At 45.1% G+C, this 15782-nt stretch overlaps 2 protein-coding genes across 2 annotated transcripts in view; both read left to right on the top strand.

Moving 5' to 3' along the window:
• The first annotated feature begins 737 nt into the window (after positions 1–737).
• On the top strand, positions 738–5642 carry LOC123980725 (zinc finger protein 85). The gene is made up of 2 exons (XM_046065256.1): positions 738–1373; positions 3146–5642. The coding sequence occupies exons 1-2, from the start codon at positions 796–798 to the stop codon at positions 4050–4052; spliced, it is 1485 nt and encodes a 494-aa protein (XP_045921212.1). The 5' UTR covers positions 738–795; the 3' UTR covers positions 4053–5642.
• Positions 5643–7591: 1949 nt separating this feature from the next.
• Positions 7592–15782, top strand: part of LOC123980712 (NACHT, LRR and PYD domains-containing protein 12-like) — a gene marked incomplete at its 3' end in the record, with an annotated part of 33427 nt that continues 25236 nt past the window's right edge. Inside the window, exons 1-9 of the mRNA XM_046065229.1 lie at positions 7592–7656; positions 8885–9007; positions 9118–9225; positions 9834–9938; positions 11590–11668; positions 11829–12057; positions 12206–14009; positions 14108–14281; positions 14631–14804. Of these exons, the coding sequence (XP_045921185.1) occupies positions 8919–9007; positions 9118–9225; positions 9834–9938; positions 11590–11668; positions 11829–12057; positions 12206–14009; positions 14108–14281; positions 14631–14804 (2762 nt within the window). The remainder of the gene's footprint in view (positions 7657–8884; positions 9008–9117; positions 9226–9833; positions 9939–11589; positions 11669–11828; positions 12058–12205; positions 14010–14107; positions 14282–14630; positions 14805–15782) is intronic.

Genomic DNA, 15782 nt, shown 5'->3' with positions numbered 1-15782 from the left:
TATCAGTACTCTATTAGTGGATCAGTACTCTATTAGTGGATCAGTATTCTGTATCAGTACTCTATTAGTGGATCAGTACTCTATTAGTGGATCAGTATTCTGTATCAGTACTCTATTAGTGGATCAGTACTCTATTAGTGGATCAGTATTCTGTATCAGTACTCTATTAGTGGATCAGTACTCTATTAGTGGATCAGTATTCTATATCAGTACTCTATTAGTGGATCAGTACTCTATTAGTGGATCAGTACTCTATATCAGTACTCTATTAGTGGATCAGTACTCTATTAGTGGATCAGTACTCTATTAGTGGATCAGTATTCTATATCAGTACTCTATTAGTGGATCAGTATTCTATTAGTGGATCAGTACTCTATTAGTGGATCAGTATTCTATATCAGTACTCTATTAGTGGATCAGTACTCTATTAGTGGATCAGTATTCTGTATCAGTACTCTATTAGTGGATCAGTACTCTATTAGTGGATCAGTACTACCTGTGAGTACTCTGTTAGTTTAAACTTTAGTTTATCTTTTATTGATCTGTTCGTTCTGTGGAGGAAACACGATCATCTGAACGTTTCTATCAGACTGATTATGTATACATTTATAATAATTTCCTCTTCTTCTCGTCTGCGTCTCCTTTTTCTCCCTCCTTCCTTCCTCCTCCCTCTTCTTCTCTTCTACTTCCTCCTCCTCTTCCTCCTCTTCCTCCCTCTTCTCCTCCTCCTCCTCAGGCCTGTAGCTGCTCCTCTGACTCTTCCTCTCCCCCCCCCACCCCCAGCCTCGGTTCAGGATGGAGGACTCGGAGGCGGAGCTGGCGGTGTCGGAGTCGGACGCCCTGGGCGCGGACTTCATCACGGTGGAGCTGGACACGCAGCCCATCGAGTACGTGGTGAAGTGGGCGGAGGTCGGCTCCAAGTTCACCATCTCCTGCGTGAAGAAGGACTCGGACGACCCGTCGGACCTGACGGCCGACCAGCTGAAGATCGAGACGGACGAGGCCTTCTTCGCGCCCTACGAGGAGGTGTACCCCTGCGAGGTGACGGAGCAGAGCGTGGAGATAAAGACGGACTCCGACTCGGACGAGGACGACACCGAGGAGGAGCAGGAGGTGCTGGTCGAGGCGGGGAGCAGCCAGCTGGATGGCGAGGTCGACTCGGACCAGGCCGACTTCGAGCCGGACGAGCGGCAGTACCGCTGCAGCTACTGCGGCAAGTGTTACAGCCACGCCTCCAGCCTGTACCGCCACCAGCAGACGCACACCGGGAAGAGCGCCGCGCCGCCGCCCCCCGCCAAACGGGCGCTGGAGCCGACGCATCAGGAGGCGCGCTACACCTGCCCGCACTGCGGGATGAGCTTCAAAGGCAGCAGGTCCGTACCCTGTTCTGTTACTCAGGATGTTTCAGACAAACTGATCAGAGCCGATTCGTAACCCGGCCGGGTCTGATCGCTCACAGACGGCGGTACGAGCCGTGAGCAGCACGTTCTCTGTAGCACCGCCACGTTTTACACCTTCATCTAAACATTCCAGCTCTGTGATTGGATGACCAGAGGAGCTGAAACTCTGTCTGTGTCGGGGCGAGGGGCGGATTTCCAAACGAGATCGATCGATTGTTACAGCAGCTCGAGATTCAACGCGCAGGTCGCCGGCCGCTGTTAGCCGCAGACGATCGATCGCAGACGGTAAACACATGATCCAGCTGCAGCGATTAGTTATCAACTGTTAAGATGATCGATTAATCAGTTGGAGTAAAAAACTGATTCCAGCTTCTTAAATGTGAATATTTTAAACTGAACGAGACATCTGAGGACGTCTTCTTGGAAACGCTGACCGACGTTTTATAAACCAAACAGGCAGAAAAGCACCACAGCTCAGATAAGCGTTGACAGTCTTCCAGCTCGGAGCGTGTCTGAAGCCTCGGACGCTGAATAACAGGTCGTCGTTCTAAATCAACTTCATAAAGCGACGAAAACCAAAATCAAACCAAAATCTATTCATGCCTAAAAGAGCGAATCTCAACATGTACTGAACCAAAAGGTGGCGCTACGTGACCAGAAACAAACGTTATAATAAACACACCTACCAGACGACGTTAGGGGAGTAACGGTAACAAAACTCTCCTCGGATTTGAACTCACGGTTCGGTTTATTTTTGGTACAGTGAGGGGAAAATGCCAACATTAAATTGCTGCTGGTTTATTATGAACTTTTGTAAACATTAAACTTAGTTTACAATTTTTTAAACAAACTTCCAAATTACACATAATAAATAAATAAATTATATAAAATAATAAAGAATAAGAAATAAAACCACATATAGCTGATATAATAAAAATATGTAATAACATGGATTACAGAGCAGCAGCGTTCTTCTTCTTCTGCTCACATAGAAGCTGAAAGTCTGTTTGCACTCTGCTCGTTTTGTTGCAGTGTCCTTCTCCTTCGTGTGATACATTAGTGAGTTTGACGTGTTGCCAGAAACAAACCCGATCACTGCTGAGAAAAGTCGGCCCGCCGCTGTCGTCTCATCGACTCGTCCGTTGTCTTTCACAGGAAACCGAAGTGTTCAAACCTGAACAACAAGGGAGGCTCTTAAAGCTCTGCCATGATGCTCAAGTCACTAGTTAGCGAGGGGCGGGGCTAAAGCGGCTGCTTATGTAGCGCCGCAAGGCGGCGATTTGGTCCGCCACTTAATATGTCCGTGTGGAAACTTGGAATTTTTGTTTGTTCCACACAAAACAAGCCTAATATATGACGTTAAACACGGCATTCAGTGCACATGTGCGGTGCCGTTACACCGCTAATGTTTATAATATTCAGTCTGTCATAAGATAGATCCTTAGCTCACCTGGTCCTGGTCCTGGTCCTGGTCCTTAATGTCATGTGTTGTCATGCACTTCAGGCAGCTAAAAGCAGATTATTTTCATTATGTTCCCCTCACACGGTGTTCAGTTAGCATCTTCACGCCGCGAGTTTAAAACCCAGAGCGGTTCAGAGAGTCTGGCGGAGAGGATGGAGGCTGTGAAAGAGTCGGGGGTTTTTCTCCATCAGCTTTGACACCTCCTCCCTCATTTGTCTGTTTTTTTTGTCACTCGGTCAATAAAGTTTTATCCGATTGTAACGTTTTGTCATGTGCCCGTCAGGATGCTGGGGAGTCACCTGCGGCTGCACGGGAAGCGGCGGATCCACCCCTGCAACATCTGCGGGAAGGAGTTCAACCACAGCTCCAGCCTGTCGCGACACCGCCTCATCCACAAGAAGGGAAAAGGCCTCCCCAAGGACGTGGCCCTCGGCCCCAACATGGCCGCCCTGCGCCACTCGCTCAAGGCCGGCGGCAAGAACAAGAAGACCAAGAGGCAGCAGCAGCAGCAGCAGCAGCAGCATCATGTGGCGGCCGCCATCATCCAGAGTCAGGGCGGAGATAAGTTCTACGCCTGCCCGCAGTGCGACATGAGCTTCAGGACGTCCACGCAGCTGTCCAAACACCAGGTGACCCACGTCAAGGAGCTGCTGGACAACTACACGCCCGGCAAGGAGAACCTGAGCGAGAGCTCGTCCGACCTCAAGATCCGACTCAAGCTCTGCTCCCGCGACAAGCCCAACTTCTACACCCTCTGCAAGAAGAACCGCCGCCGCAGGGGGGGTCGGCCCGGCAAACGGGGCCCCGCCATCTCAGAGGAGGAGGAGGAGGGGGGCGGAGGAGGAGGAGGAGGAGCCGGGCGCCACTGCTGCACCCAGTGCGGGAAGCGCTTCAGCCATGCCTCCAGCCTGGCCCGGCATCAGCAGACCCACAGGGCGGTGGACGGCGGCGGCGGGCGTGGGAAGCTGCAGCAGCACCAGAAGCAGCTACACGTTAAGTCCGGACTCCCCGCCTCCAAGTCCAAGACGTACACCTGCGCGGCGTGCAACAAGACCTTCATGCACTCGTCCAGCTTCTCCCGCCACAAGAAGGCCCACCTGGAGGAGGAGCAGCGGGCCCGGGCCGCCGCCAAGCGCCGGAAGAGAGTCGTCTTAGACGAGACCGCCCCGCTGGAGTCCGACTCCGAGTGAAGTCACCTGGCTCTGGACTGGGTTTGGACTGGTTCTGGACCTGTTCCGGGTTGGTTCTGAATCAGCACTGGACTGGTTTGGGACCAGTTCTGGAAAAGTTCTAATTTGGAAATGTTCTGGACCAGTTCTCCACCAGTTCTGGACCAGTTGGGGACAGATTCTGGGGCCGAATGAGGCGGTTTGTTTGTCCAGGTTTCGGGAACTTGAACTGGTTGATTCTTCTCTGGTGTAGATAGAAGCAGGACGTCCATATATGGAGCAGCGACTCGTCTGCTCGTCTCCACGTTCGTCTTTCCTCTCTGACGTCACCGCCCACTTCCTTCCTGGAGTGACTTTGATTGGCTGAGGTTCTTATTTTTAGTTCTGATTGGTTCCCTGTGTTCTAACTTTGATATTTAAAGAAAATAAAAAAAGGTTAAAATGTGAAATCCGAGCAGACGGCGAGCTGATTGGTCAGAGTTGGCGTTCCTCCACATTAAACTTAGCATGAAGACTATAACCTGCAGCTAGTCGGCCATATTTGTAGTTTTTCAGCTCTGTGTGTGTGTGTGTGTGTGTGTGTGTGTGTGACCGATCTGCGGCGTCTGACGTTTGGATTTCTCCTTTTAGCAGCGGCGGCGGCGGCGCTGTCGTGGAGGTCGAAGGGGAAACTGCACTACTTATTTATGAATTTGGAACAATGTTGTAATATATAAATATAAATGGTATTTAAATGTGAGTCACAAGTTAAAAAACTAAACCAAGACGAGCGAGGGCGTCTACGGCGGCCAGGCCTGACCTAGCTGCCCTCGTTAGCGTAGCAACACCACCGCCACCTTCATCTCTAAGCACCGCCATCGCCATCACAGCAGCAGCAGCAGCACAGGAACAGGAAACGACTCTTTGACAGCAGTTTTTCAAAATTAAAGCCTTTTCAAATCTGTTTGTTTAAAAATAAAAAAGCTCTTCTTCTGAGGCGACATCTGGCCCAGAGCGGACAGGCGAAACGTTCAGGTCGTCTTTATTGGCTGATGATTGGAAGTTAAAATACATAAACGTCGACGGCGTTACAGGCGTGATGAACAGAAGAGCTGCTGTTTGGTGAATCGTTGGAGGTTAAACCAAATGTGGACGAACTTCACGTCAGACGATTCCCCCCCCCCCCCCCCCCACACGCCCCCCTTCACTTATTGTTTCCTGCTTGTGGAGCCGTCTGACGGCGGCGGACACTTTGAGTTTGTGAATAACATTTTACTGTGTGAATTGGATTTGACTTAACTTAATGGTGACCTATTTATAAGTGTGTGTAGGCGGCGGACCGTCGCACTACGAGCCTCCTGTAGAATAAGAAACAGAAGCTCCTCCTCTTCCTCCTCCTCCTGCTCTCCATCTTCCTGGTTTGTGTTCTCTCAGTTTCGGGGCTTGCAGCTGCCGTTCTCCTCTTCTTTGTTTTTGCATTTGGCTCCATGTCGTGTTGGTTTGTTTTCTCTTTGGTTTCAGCGAAGCTTCACCTGCAGATAGAAGGTTGTTCGTCATTGTATCGTGTTTGCCAATAGAATAAACCCAGTTGACATGTTTTGTCTTGCGTTTTGTAATAAACCTTCAAAAGAAGTTTGTGTGTCTTCGCTCAGTGAGGCCGGCAGGAAGACGCCGTATGGAAGCCCGGAGAGGACGACAAAGACAGACGTCTGTCTCTGTGTGTGGTTAATGAGAGCTGTAGTTCCTCTGTGTCACCACCAGAGGCCAGTAAAGAGTTTACAGTCAGATCAACAGTCCTGTCAGTGCTGCAGCTGCTCCCTGTGACCACAAGAGGGCAGCAGACATTTAACAGGAGGAGGAAGGTGAGTGATCAGCTCCCTCCTGTGGTCAGACTGAGTAACTTAGAGAATAGTGCAGAATAGTGCAGCCCAGGAGGTGCAGTACATTAAAATACATGAATAATAAATAAAGAAATAACTACTCAAGGGTCAAACATAGAAAATTAAACTCAGTGGGGTAACAGGGAATGTGGGAATAGTGCCAGGGTTTGTCTGACATTAAGATCCTTTACTAACATGAAAAGCTTTGTGGCTTTCTTCTTCTTCTTCTTCATATATTTAAAAAGTCCACTCATCAGGACAAATGGACTCAAACTGCTGATCTCTGGATCGAAACACTGAAACCAGCCTGTAATCTGACAGGATGCAGGTTCTGTTCTCCACGAGGAGGAGCACTCCTCTTTAAAGGAGGTCTCAGCTCAGCGTCTGTTTGGTCCCTGTAGTCACTTTGCAGATAAAGATGAAAACCCCGTGTTGTAGCCAATCAGATATAAAGCTTCTGCTTCAGTAACAACAGCTAGTCAACAGGATAAAACGTGTTACTGCGTCCATAAGAAGTGTCTAAGTGGCAGCTAAGTGACACGAGCTGGTCGAAAGTCAAAGGTCTAAAGCAAAGGAAAGGTGCGTCAGTGCTTCCTGTCTCATCTCCCTTAGTGTAGGGTACACTGGACCATCCGTTACAAAAGGAAAGGAGAGAATGCCGTCCCACAATTCCTCTCAGCAGCATCATTTAGTGATGCAGCAATGTAGTTTCACCACAGCAGACCCACGTAAATGTAGAAAGAACAGAGCTCCTGTTGCATGAACATGTGACACGATCCCAAACATCTGGAAATCCTCGTATGATCACAGCTCTGAAACCATAAATAGAGATTTGTTCTCTTTCAAAATCCATCCAATTGGGAGGAATCTTAAAAAAACAAGCATATTAAATTTACAGTTATACAATATCAGCATCCTAACAAAATATAGTGGAAAAAAGTATGAAAAAACAAATTTAGGCCTATAAAAAGGTTTTTCCCCATTATATTTTTAATTTCATAATTTCAGTGCTATTTGTTTTGTTTTGTTTTTATTTAACAGCCTTCTATTTAGTTGTTACTTCCTGGAGTAATTGATGGTTAAATATATCCTGTGTATACACTGAAAACTTCCTTTATTAAGAGGTGTGATTCTGTGTTTGTCAATGTACTTATCTTCCATGTCTTATAAGTTACATTTTTAGCCCAGAGTAAGTTTTTATTTATATATTTATATATAATATTGACAAATGTAGTAGTAGTAGTACTGAACAGTACAGAATTAACACGGGAACAGACAAGCTTAGACGGTGAAGCCACATTAAAATAAATACAATTCATAAATGCTCATAAGAAATAAAAAATTATAAAATGACAAATCAGGGCTCAAACACAGCCAAAGGAAACTCTGTGTGGAATGAAGGAATGAGACAGAAGGTCCTCTTCAGCAGTCTTTTCTGTATGTATTTCAGTGATGAAAGTAGAGACTCGGCTCTTTGTGAAAAATATAGAAATGTGCTCTTGATTTCAGGAATCTGTGTAAGTGCAGTCTTTTCCTAAGTCCTTATAAAATCTCCTTCCCATCTTTACTTGACGTCGTGACGTTTTTCATCTACCGAGGTCAATGAAAAGGGCGCAGGAAATGACATCTGTTTGACTTTTTGACCGCAGCCCAAGTCTGTCACGTGGTTTAGTATTTGAAAGCTGCCCTTATTGTGAAAGTGTCCGCTTCCTTCCTGCTTCTGTCTGTGAGCTCGTCGTGTCGAAGCTTCTTCTCTCCAGCTGAAGGTTTGAAACTTTTCTCTCTTTGTCCGTGTTGTCAGCTGAGTTCAGCTCCAGAACAAACAGCAGAACTTTATAAAGAGCCGCTGTGAAGGAAAACAGAGGAAGACTTCCTGTCACTGTGTTCACAGAGTGCAGCGGAAAGAATGATGTCATCTCTTAACGGAGGATGTAAACGGAGTTACGAACTAATTAAGACATCGGTAATGCGGGTGTTCATGATTAATCTGTCGATGTATCTGAGATCAAAGAATTTGTGTGATTGATCAATGTGTGTTTGAGTATTTCAGTCTGTTTAAATTTTAAAAAGAAAGTCACACAGGCTGTAAACAGTAAAACAATAAACGCTACAATGAATTAAAAAAATACAGATTTAATTGATCTGTATTTGTAGTAACAGGAAGTATCGGCTGAGTTCTGCTCTGCACATAATATTTGGAGTTTTTCTCTGCAGCTGCAGGATGTTCTTACAAAACATGGACAGATTCTATGATTTTAACTGTTGGCCTAAAGTTTGGCTGTCACATTAACTCAGTCAGATTCCAGTCACAGTTTGATTTCAGGTGTCCTGGTAAGTTAGGCTAAATGCATTCATTCATTCAGTAGAACTGATTGTAGCTGCATCACCTGGTATTTCAGCGCAGGTTGTTGAAATTCTCACTGTCGAGCCAAACCAGCCACAAATATGTGCTGATAACCCCGTTTGATCAACGTGTGCAGCAAAGTGTCCACACAGGAAATGAAGAGGTGGATGCGTCATTGTGCAGAACAGGTGTTCGAGGCTACCAGCATGAGTGTTACATGTATGAAATTCTTAGATGGTAGACTGTAGATGGAGAGGTTCTTCTGTCACATCACGTAGTGATTCCCCTTCACTTTTTATCTCGGAGCAGGAAAACCCTCCGTCGGCTCCACGAGGCCGTCTAGTGGACTGTTAGAAGTAGAGCAGCTGACTGCAGCTCTGATTCTTCCTGACCAATGAGAACAAGCAGCATCCTCTCTGTCCCGTAACAAGCCACTGATCCACGTGTCGATTACATTTATATGTTCGGTGTCTGAAGTGTAAGAAAGTGCTGAGAAAAGCTCGTCAGTAGTTCCCAGAGTGCAGTCATGTTTTCTGACCGCTTCTTTATTCGGAGCAGCATCCAGCGTTTTCCCCATAGAAACTGTCTGATGAGTGTGTTTCTCATGTGACTGAGAGGAATGATGAGAAATCATGTGACTCTCCCAGCAGGTTGTTGTGTTTGTGTGAAGGTGTGGTCTCTGCTATGGATCAGTGTGAGGACGGAGAGGAGGGAGTCTCTCCCTCTGAAAGCACTCTGTGTGGGGAACAGGACACAAGGACCAGAGCTCAGAGGTGAGACGAGGATCTCTGACTGGCCGTGACTCTTCTCCAGGTCACAAAGTCTCTGATTCAGTAAGAACCTTTCTAAATATTTTTAACTTTAATAAATTTCTTTCTATCAGGATCCATCAGAAACCAGACTGTCCTGGACCTGAACCCAGCTGTCTGTCCATGAAGAGTGATGCATCTATGGAGCCTCCTCTTGCTTTTAGACAATCTGCTGATGGAAGGTAAGAAGTTAAAATGGATAAAAAGTCATTTGTTTTTGTTAAAAGACTGAAAGTACTTTGCACCAGTTTTTATAAACAATGCTCATTTGTCTGAGCAGCTTTTTATCACCCAGCTGTCTGTCCTAAAGCCACCACTCGAAAGCATTCACTAACTTTAAAGGACGGTTTCCATCTGACCAGATGTGAGCTGTAACTGACAGTAGGAGTCGGGTTATGCTAGAAAAGAATGAGTTTGAATGACATCTCTTCTGACCACGTCTGAAATCTAAAGTTTTTCCATCTGTTGTGAAAAGCCCGTCATCACATTTTATTTAACTGTGGAGATAACAGAGGACATTTTATATTGTTTAAATACGAGGCAACAAAGAACATGTTCAGTCTCTCTTGAAGTCATCCATAGTGGTGAAAAGTGACCGAAAGGGAGCTGAGAGAGAAGTTCCAACCCAGATGCACAGATCCGATCTCAGATCTGTCTGATGAGGAGAAATGTCATTAATTGAAAACGTGTCTCACATGTCAAACATTTACAATTAAACCATTTCACAAAGTCTTTTATTCAGTGAGAGCTTTTCTAAATATGTGAGCTTCAATGAATTTCTTTCATTCAGGATCCATCAGAGACCAGACTGTTCAGGACCTGAACCCAGCTGTGTGTCCATGAGTGATGCCTCTATGGAGCCTCCTCTTGCTTTTAGACAATCTGCTGATGGAAGGTAAGAAGTTAAAACTGACAAAAAGTAAGTTCTTGTTTGTATTAAAATCTCATGAATCTCAAAACCATGTCCTGTTTACATTTTTTTTTAAGGACTGAGTGGATTCAAGTCTCTCTATTCTTGCCTGTGTTTCACTGAGCAACGTTTTCATTTGTTTAATGGTCTTGTCGTGTTGCTCGAAGGTCGCCGGTCAGCAGACAGATGAATTAGAAGTTTGGCTATAATGCGGTCCTCCATTGACTTTAGTGAACTCTCAGTGTCAGGCAAGGTTAGCGGTGAATTGCTAGCGTGCGCCCTCGGTTCAGGTATGTCCAAATGCTCAACCAGCTTAGCTTAGCATCGTCTTGATTGTCCTCGATAATACATTGATATGCAGGATGGCTTTGTTGTCTTATCCCACTAATGCATGTTACTAACTCAACTTCTTCACTCTCCTGTAGTTTTGTACTGTCTCGTCCCTCTCCTCTCTCCTTCTGCTGCTGTTTCTGGCTCTGGATCTGTTGGGTCTGGATCTGTGGTTGAAAACCAACTACTGCCTCCATGTTCCTGCCTGAAACCCGCTGATACAAATATTATCATCATTATTTTTTCATTACTTATATTTATAGTAATACAAATGAAGATCAGTACTAAAAACATCGGTAACATTACTAATACAACTTACATTGTGCTGCTGTGTGTTCTCCTTTCTCCTGCCTTGTCATCGACTAACGGTTAAGTCGACTATTAGGGGCTCCAGGGCACTTCATCAGTGTACAGTGAGTGACGGAGAGCTATATGGAGGGGTTGGTGAGAGCTATGTGGGCTAAACCAAACTGACTGGTGAGGCAAAACACCATTCTTGGATGGATCATCAGGACTAGTAGATCTTTACCACTACAGGGAGTAATGCTGGCTGTACACTAGAGGATAATTATGATGATTTGGGGTCTGTGTCACCCCTCCTGACAATCAAGGGGTCTGGTCTAACCAGATTATTGGCCCAAATGACCCTGTAGTGTAAGGGATTTACAGACATGATCTTAAAGTCTCTTGTTTTTCTTTTTCTGTGCCAAAGGTAGCACACACAAGTGCAATGATTACAGTCTGCCTAAAGTCACATTTGAACTCGCACGTTTCTGTGGGATCCCAAGTCCCCAGAAGCCACTCTGAAACCGTTTAGTATAAACGCCAAGTGTGTGGTCCTGCGTCTGGACTGAACTGTCTGGTGAGTGTGTTCTATTAAAATATTAAAGATCTGTTAATTCTGTCATTAAGTCTGTGGTATCCACGTTTTTAAAATCGGTAAAGATTTGCCCCAGGCATAATCTGATTGCCCGTTAATCAGAAAGTCGGCGGTTCAATCCCCGACTCCTCCAGGCTGCATGTCGAAGTGTCCTTGGGCAAGATACAGAACCCCGAATTTCCCCTGGCGGCTGTTCCACCAGTGTATGAATTTGTGTGAATGATGGTTTCTGTTTGAGCACTAAGGCTCAGAGTGTGAATGGTGAATGCAGATGTAGTGTAAAACCACTTTGAGTTGTTCGAAAGACTAGAAAGGCGCATTTACGGAGCATTTAGTGTTTACATCCAAATACCCCTTCTTGGATTTTTACCTCATGTCTCTGTGTGGACAGACAATGTGAGCTAACTTTTCATAATTCCTCCACAGAGTCCACCAGGACAGCTCAGAGGTTCCCAGTGGTCAGTCTGCCCAGCAGGATCAAACACACCTGGACTCCATATTTATGGTCTGTTCATGTACAACAACTACTTACATCTATTCTGTTCACAATAATTTCCACGCTTCACTTTTTAGACCAGTGGATTGTCAGTCTGTCTAACATGGATCTGATGTTTGGTTCCATGATTTGACTTTGATTGTGTCCTTCATATAATATTCTGTTCCAGCTGCTGGAGGAGAACATTGTCACTTTTGTGAAGAATGAGCTGAAGAAAATCCAGAAGGGTCTGAGTTCAGATTACCCAGAATGCTTAGAGAGTCAGAGGGAGGATGAGGAGGTGTTGGACGGTGAGGAGGAGGAGCAGAGGAAGAACAGCAGAAAGGCATTTCTGAAGATCACACTGCACTTCCTGAGGAGAATGAAGCAGGAGGAGCTGGCTGACCGTCTGCAGAGCAGTAAGAGGATTTCTCTAAAGATTTAAAATGCTGGATAAATGGGACATTTACTGATAGCTCAAGAGAAGGACCAAAATATGTTCATTTACTATATAAAAGGAAATGTTAAAATATTTACTTTTACTTACTGATCCTGTGTTTCATTCAGGACATCCTTTTGCTGTCTGTCAGCGTAAACTTAAATCTTACTTGAAGAAGAAGTTCCAGTGTGTGTTTGAGGGGATTGCTAAAGCAGGAAACCCAACCCTTCTGAACCAGATCTACACAGAGCTCTACATCACAGAGGGAGGGACTGCAGAGGTCAATGATGAACATGAGGTCAGACAGATTGAAACAGCATCCAGGAAACCAGACAGACCAGAAACAACCATCAGACAAGAAGACATCTTTAAAGCCTCACCTGGAAGAGATGAACCAATCAGAACAGTGATGACAAAGGGAGTGGCTGGCATTGGGAAAACAGTCTTAACACAGAAGTTCACTCTGGACTGGGCTGAAGACAAAGCCAACCAGGACATACAGTTCACATTTCCATTCACTTTCAGAGAGCTGAATGTGCTGAAAGAGAAAAAGTACAGCTTGGTGGAACTTGTTCATCACTTCTTTACTGAAACCAAAGCAGAAGGAATCTGCAGGTTTGAAGAGTTCCAGGTTGTGTTCATCTTTGACGGTCTGGATGAGTGTCGACCTCCTCTGGACTTCCACAACACTAAGATCCTGACTGATGTTACAGAGTCCACCTCAGTGGATGTGCTGCTGACAAACCTCATCAAGGGGAACCTGCTTCCCTCTGCTTGCGTCTGGATAACCACACGACCTGCAGCAGCCAATCAGATCCCTCCTGAGTGTGTTGGCATGGTGACAGAGGTCAGAGGGTTCACTGATCCCCAGAAGGAGGAGTACTTCAGGAAGAGGTTTGGTGATGAGGAGCAGGCCAGCAGCATCATTTCCCACATCAAGATGTCACGAAGCCTCCACATCATGTGCCACATCCCAGTCTTCTGCTGGATCACTGCTACCGTTCTGGAGGATGTGTTGAAGACCAGAGAGGGAGGAGAGCTGCCCAAGACCCTGACTGAGATGTACATCCACTTCCTGGTGGTTCAGTCCAAACTGAATAATGTCAAGTATGATGGAGGAGCTGAGACAGATCCACACTGGAGTCCAGAGAGCAGGAAGATGATTGAGTCTCTGGGAAAACTGGCTTTTGAGCAGCTGCAGAAAGGCAACCTGATCTTCTATGAATCAGACCTGCCAGAGTGTGGCATCGATATCAGAGCAGCCTCAGTGTACTCAGGAGTGTTCACACAGATCTTTAAAGAGGAGAGAGGGCTGTACCAGGACAAGGTGTTCTGCTTCGTCCATCTGAGCGTTCAGGAATTTCTGGCTGCTCTTCATGTCCATCTGACATTCATCACCTCTGGTGTCAATCTGCTGGCAGAAGAACAATCAACCTCCTGGTGGTCTAAAGTCTTCAGAGACAAACCTAAAGTAAGACAGTTCTACCAGAGTGCGGTGGACAAGGCCTTACAGAGTCCAAATGGATACCTAGACTTGTTCCTCCGCTTCCTCCTGGGACTTTCACTGCAGACTAATCAGACTCTGCTACGAGGCCTGCTGACACAGACAGGAAGTGGCTCAAAAACCAATCAGGTGATGGTTGAGTACATCAAGATGAAGATTAAAATGACTCCCTCTGCAGAAAAATGCATCAATCTGTTCCACTGTATGAACGAACTGAAGGATTGTTCTCTAGTGGAGCAGATTCAACAGTCCCTGAGTTCAGGAAGTCTTTCCACAGATAAACTCTCTCCTGCTCAGTGGTCAGCTCTGGTCTTCATCTTACTGTCATCAGTAAAAGATCTGGATATGTTTGACCTGAAGAAATACTCTGCTTCAGAGGAGGCTCTTCTGAGGCTGCTGCCAGTGGTCAAAGCCTCCAAGAAAGCTCTGTAAGTGGCATTTCTTTGTCAATAAATACTCTTCTATCTTTCAACTGGAGAAAGAAAGAAATTTGTTGTTTCTTGTTTCCTTCCTGTTGTCTCTCCAGACTGAGCAGCTGTAACTTCTCAGAGAGAAGCTGTGAAGCTCTGTCCTCAGTTCTCAGCTTCCAGTCCTCTAGTCTGAGAGAGCTGGACCTGAGTAACAATGACCTGCAGGATTCAGGAGTGAAGCTGCTGTGTGCTGGACTAGATAGTCCACACTGTACACTGGAAACCCTGAGGTCAGGATTCATTGACCCACTGAGTTGATGACCATTTAAAATCTGATTTAGAGTGGTGGATACAACTAGCCAGTGTAGGAATGTGTCCGCTGACATGATTTGTCATGGACCTTAAACTAAATCTCAACAGTAGTTTCAAGACTCAGAAAATTATTTTACATTAACGTTAATGTTTAATGATTTTCTCTTGTTCATTATTTTGTTGTTGAATGATTAAATATAACAATTTATTCTAATTTTGTTTCTAAATTTGTATCTGAACTAAAAAGTACTTGAAGTAAGAAACTAACAAACAAAAAACTTTCCACCTCATGGGTTCCTCTGTGTGTGTTGGTTTGTGTGTTTGCAGGCTGTCAGGCTGTCTGATCACAGAGGAAGGCTGTGCTTCTCTGGCCTTAGCTCTGAGCTCCAACCCCTCCCATCTGAGAGAGCTGGACCTGAGCTACAATCATCCAGGAGACTCAGGAGTGAAGCTGCTGTCTGCTGGACTGGAGGATCCACACTGGAGACTGGACACTCTCAGGTATGAAGAGGCCTGCTGCAGCCACAGGCAGTCAGTCTGATTTAGGAGGTCTTTTTAGGTCAATGGTGGATATAAGTGTTTTATGAATAGTCAGAAATGTAGGACGCCTTTTGCCTTTGCTCAGAATGGAAACCATGGTTGAACATAAAATGGAGATCTTTGTGTAGGAGTTCTTCAAGGAGAACATCTCCAGGGACAATATGGAACATTAAACATTACAACATTGCAACATTAAAATAATTGTCTGTTGGTATTAATTGATTTAATTTAATTTAACCCATCAACCAGGTAAGACCCGTTGAAATGAGGGATCTCTTTTACAATGGTGATCAAGTCAAGATAGCAGCATAAAATGGTTACAGACAAGAACAATACCACAAGAAACATAAGATCTACATAGAGACACATCAAATCATTATGGTAACTTTAAAATTAGAAAAGCCAAAGAATTTACTTACTTTGCACATTGACAACTACCAGCTGCACCATTCATCATCGTTTGTAGAATTGCTTGAACATTAAACATAGACCAATTCTCTTAGTTTCAAGTCTGTTTGGAGGATGTTCCAAGTGAGTGGCGATATCTTAAGTGATAGCTACAGATTTTCGCTCAGTTAGGGTGGAAATATAAGATGGTAGTTTACCCAGAATGGCTTTTTATAAATGAACCAATTACCAATGTTTAAGTCTCCCAGAGATCAGGGATTGCCAACCAACTCTAAAATAAAGTGTGCAATGATGAGTGAGAGATTTACAGTTTGTAATAAATCTCTTGTAACTTGTGCAAACTCTATATATAAACTTTATTATTTTTTTACCCGTGGTTGAAAAGAAAGGGATTCATCAAGCCAAATTCCACTAAATTTATAACAAGAGACAACTTATAACTTATTTCCCTGAACAAATGTTAACAGGTTTCTTTATAGATTTGAACAGTGGTGGCTCCTGCCAAATCTCTCGGGGGGGGGGGGGGGGGGG

Source organism: Micropterus dolomieu, linkage group LG12, assembly GCF_021292245.1.
Source record: "Micropterus dolomieu isolate WLL.071019.BEF.003 ecotype Adirondacks linkage group LG12, ASM2129224v1, whole genome shotgun sequence".
NCBI lineage: Eukaryota > Metazoa > Chordata > Actinopteri > Centrarchiformes > Centrarchidae > Micropterus > Micropterus dolomieu.
This window is presented reverse-complemented; position numbering and strand designations above follow the sequence as displayed.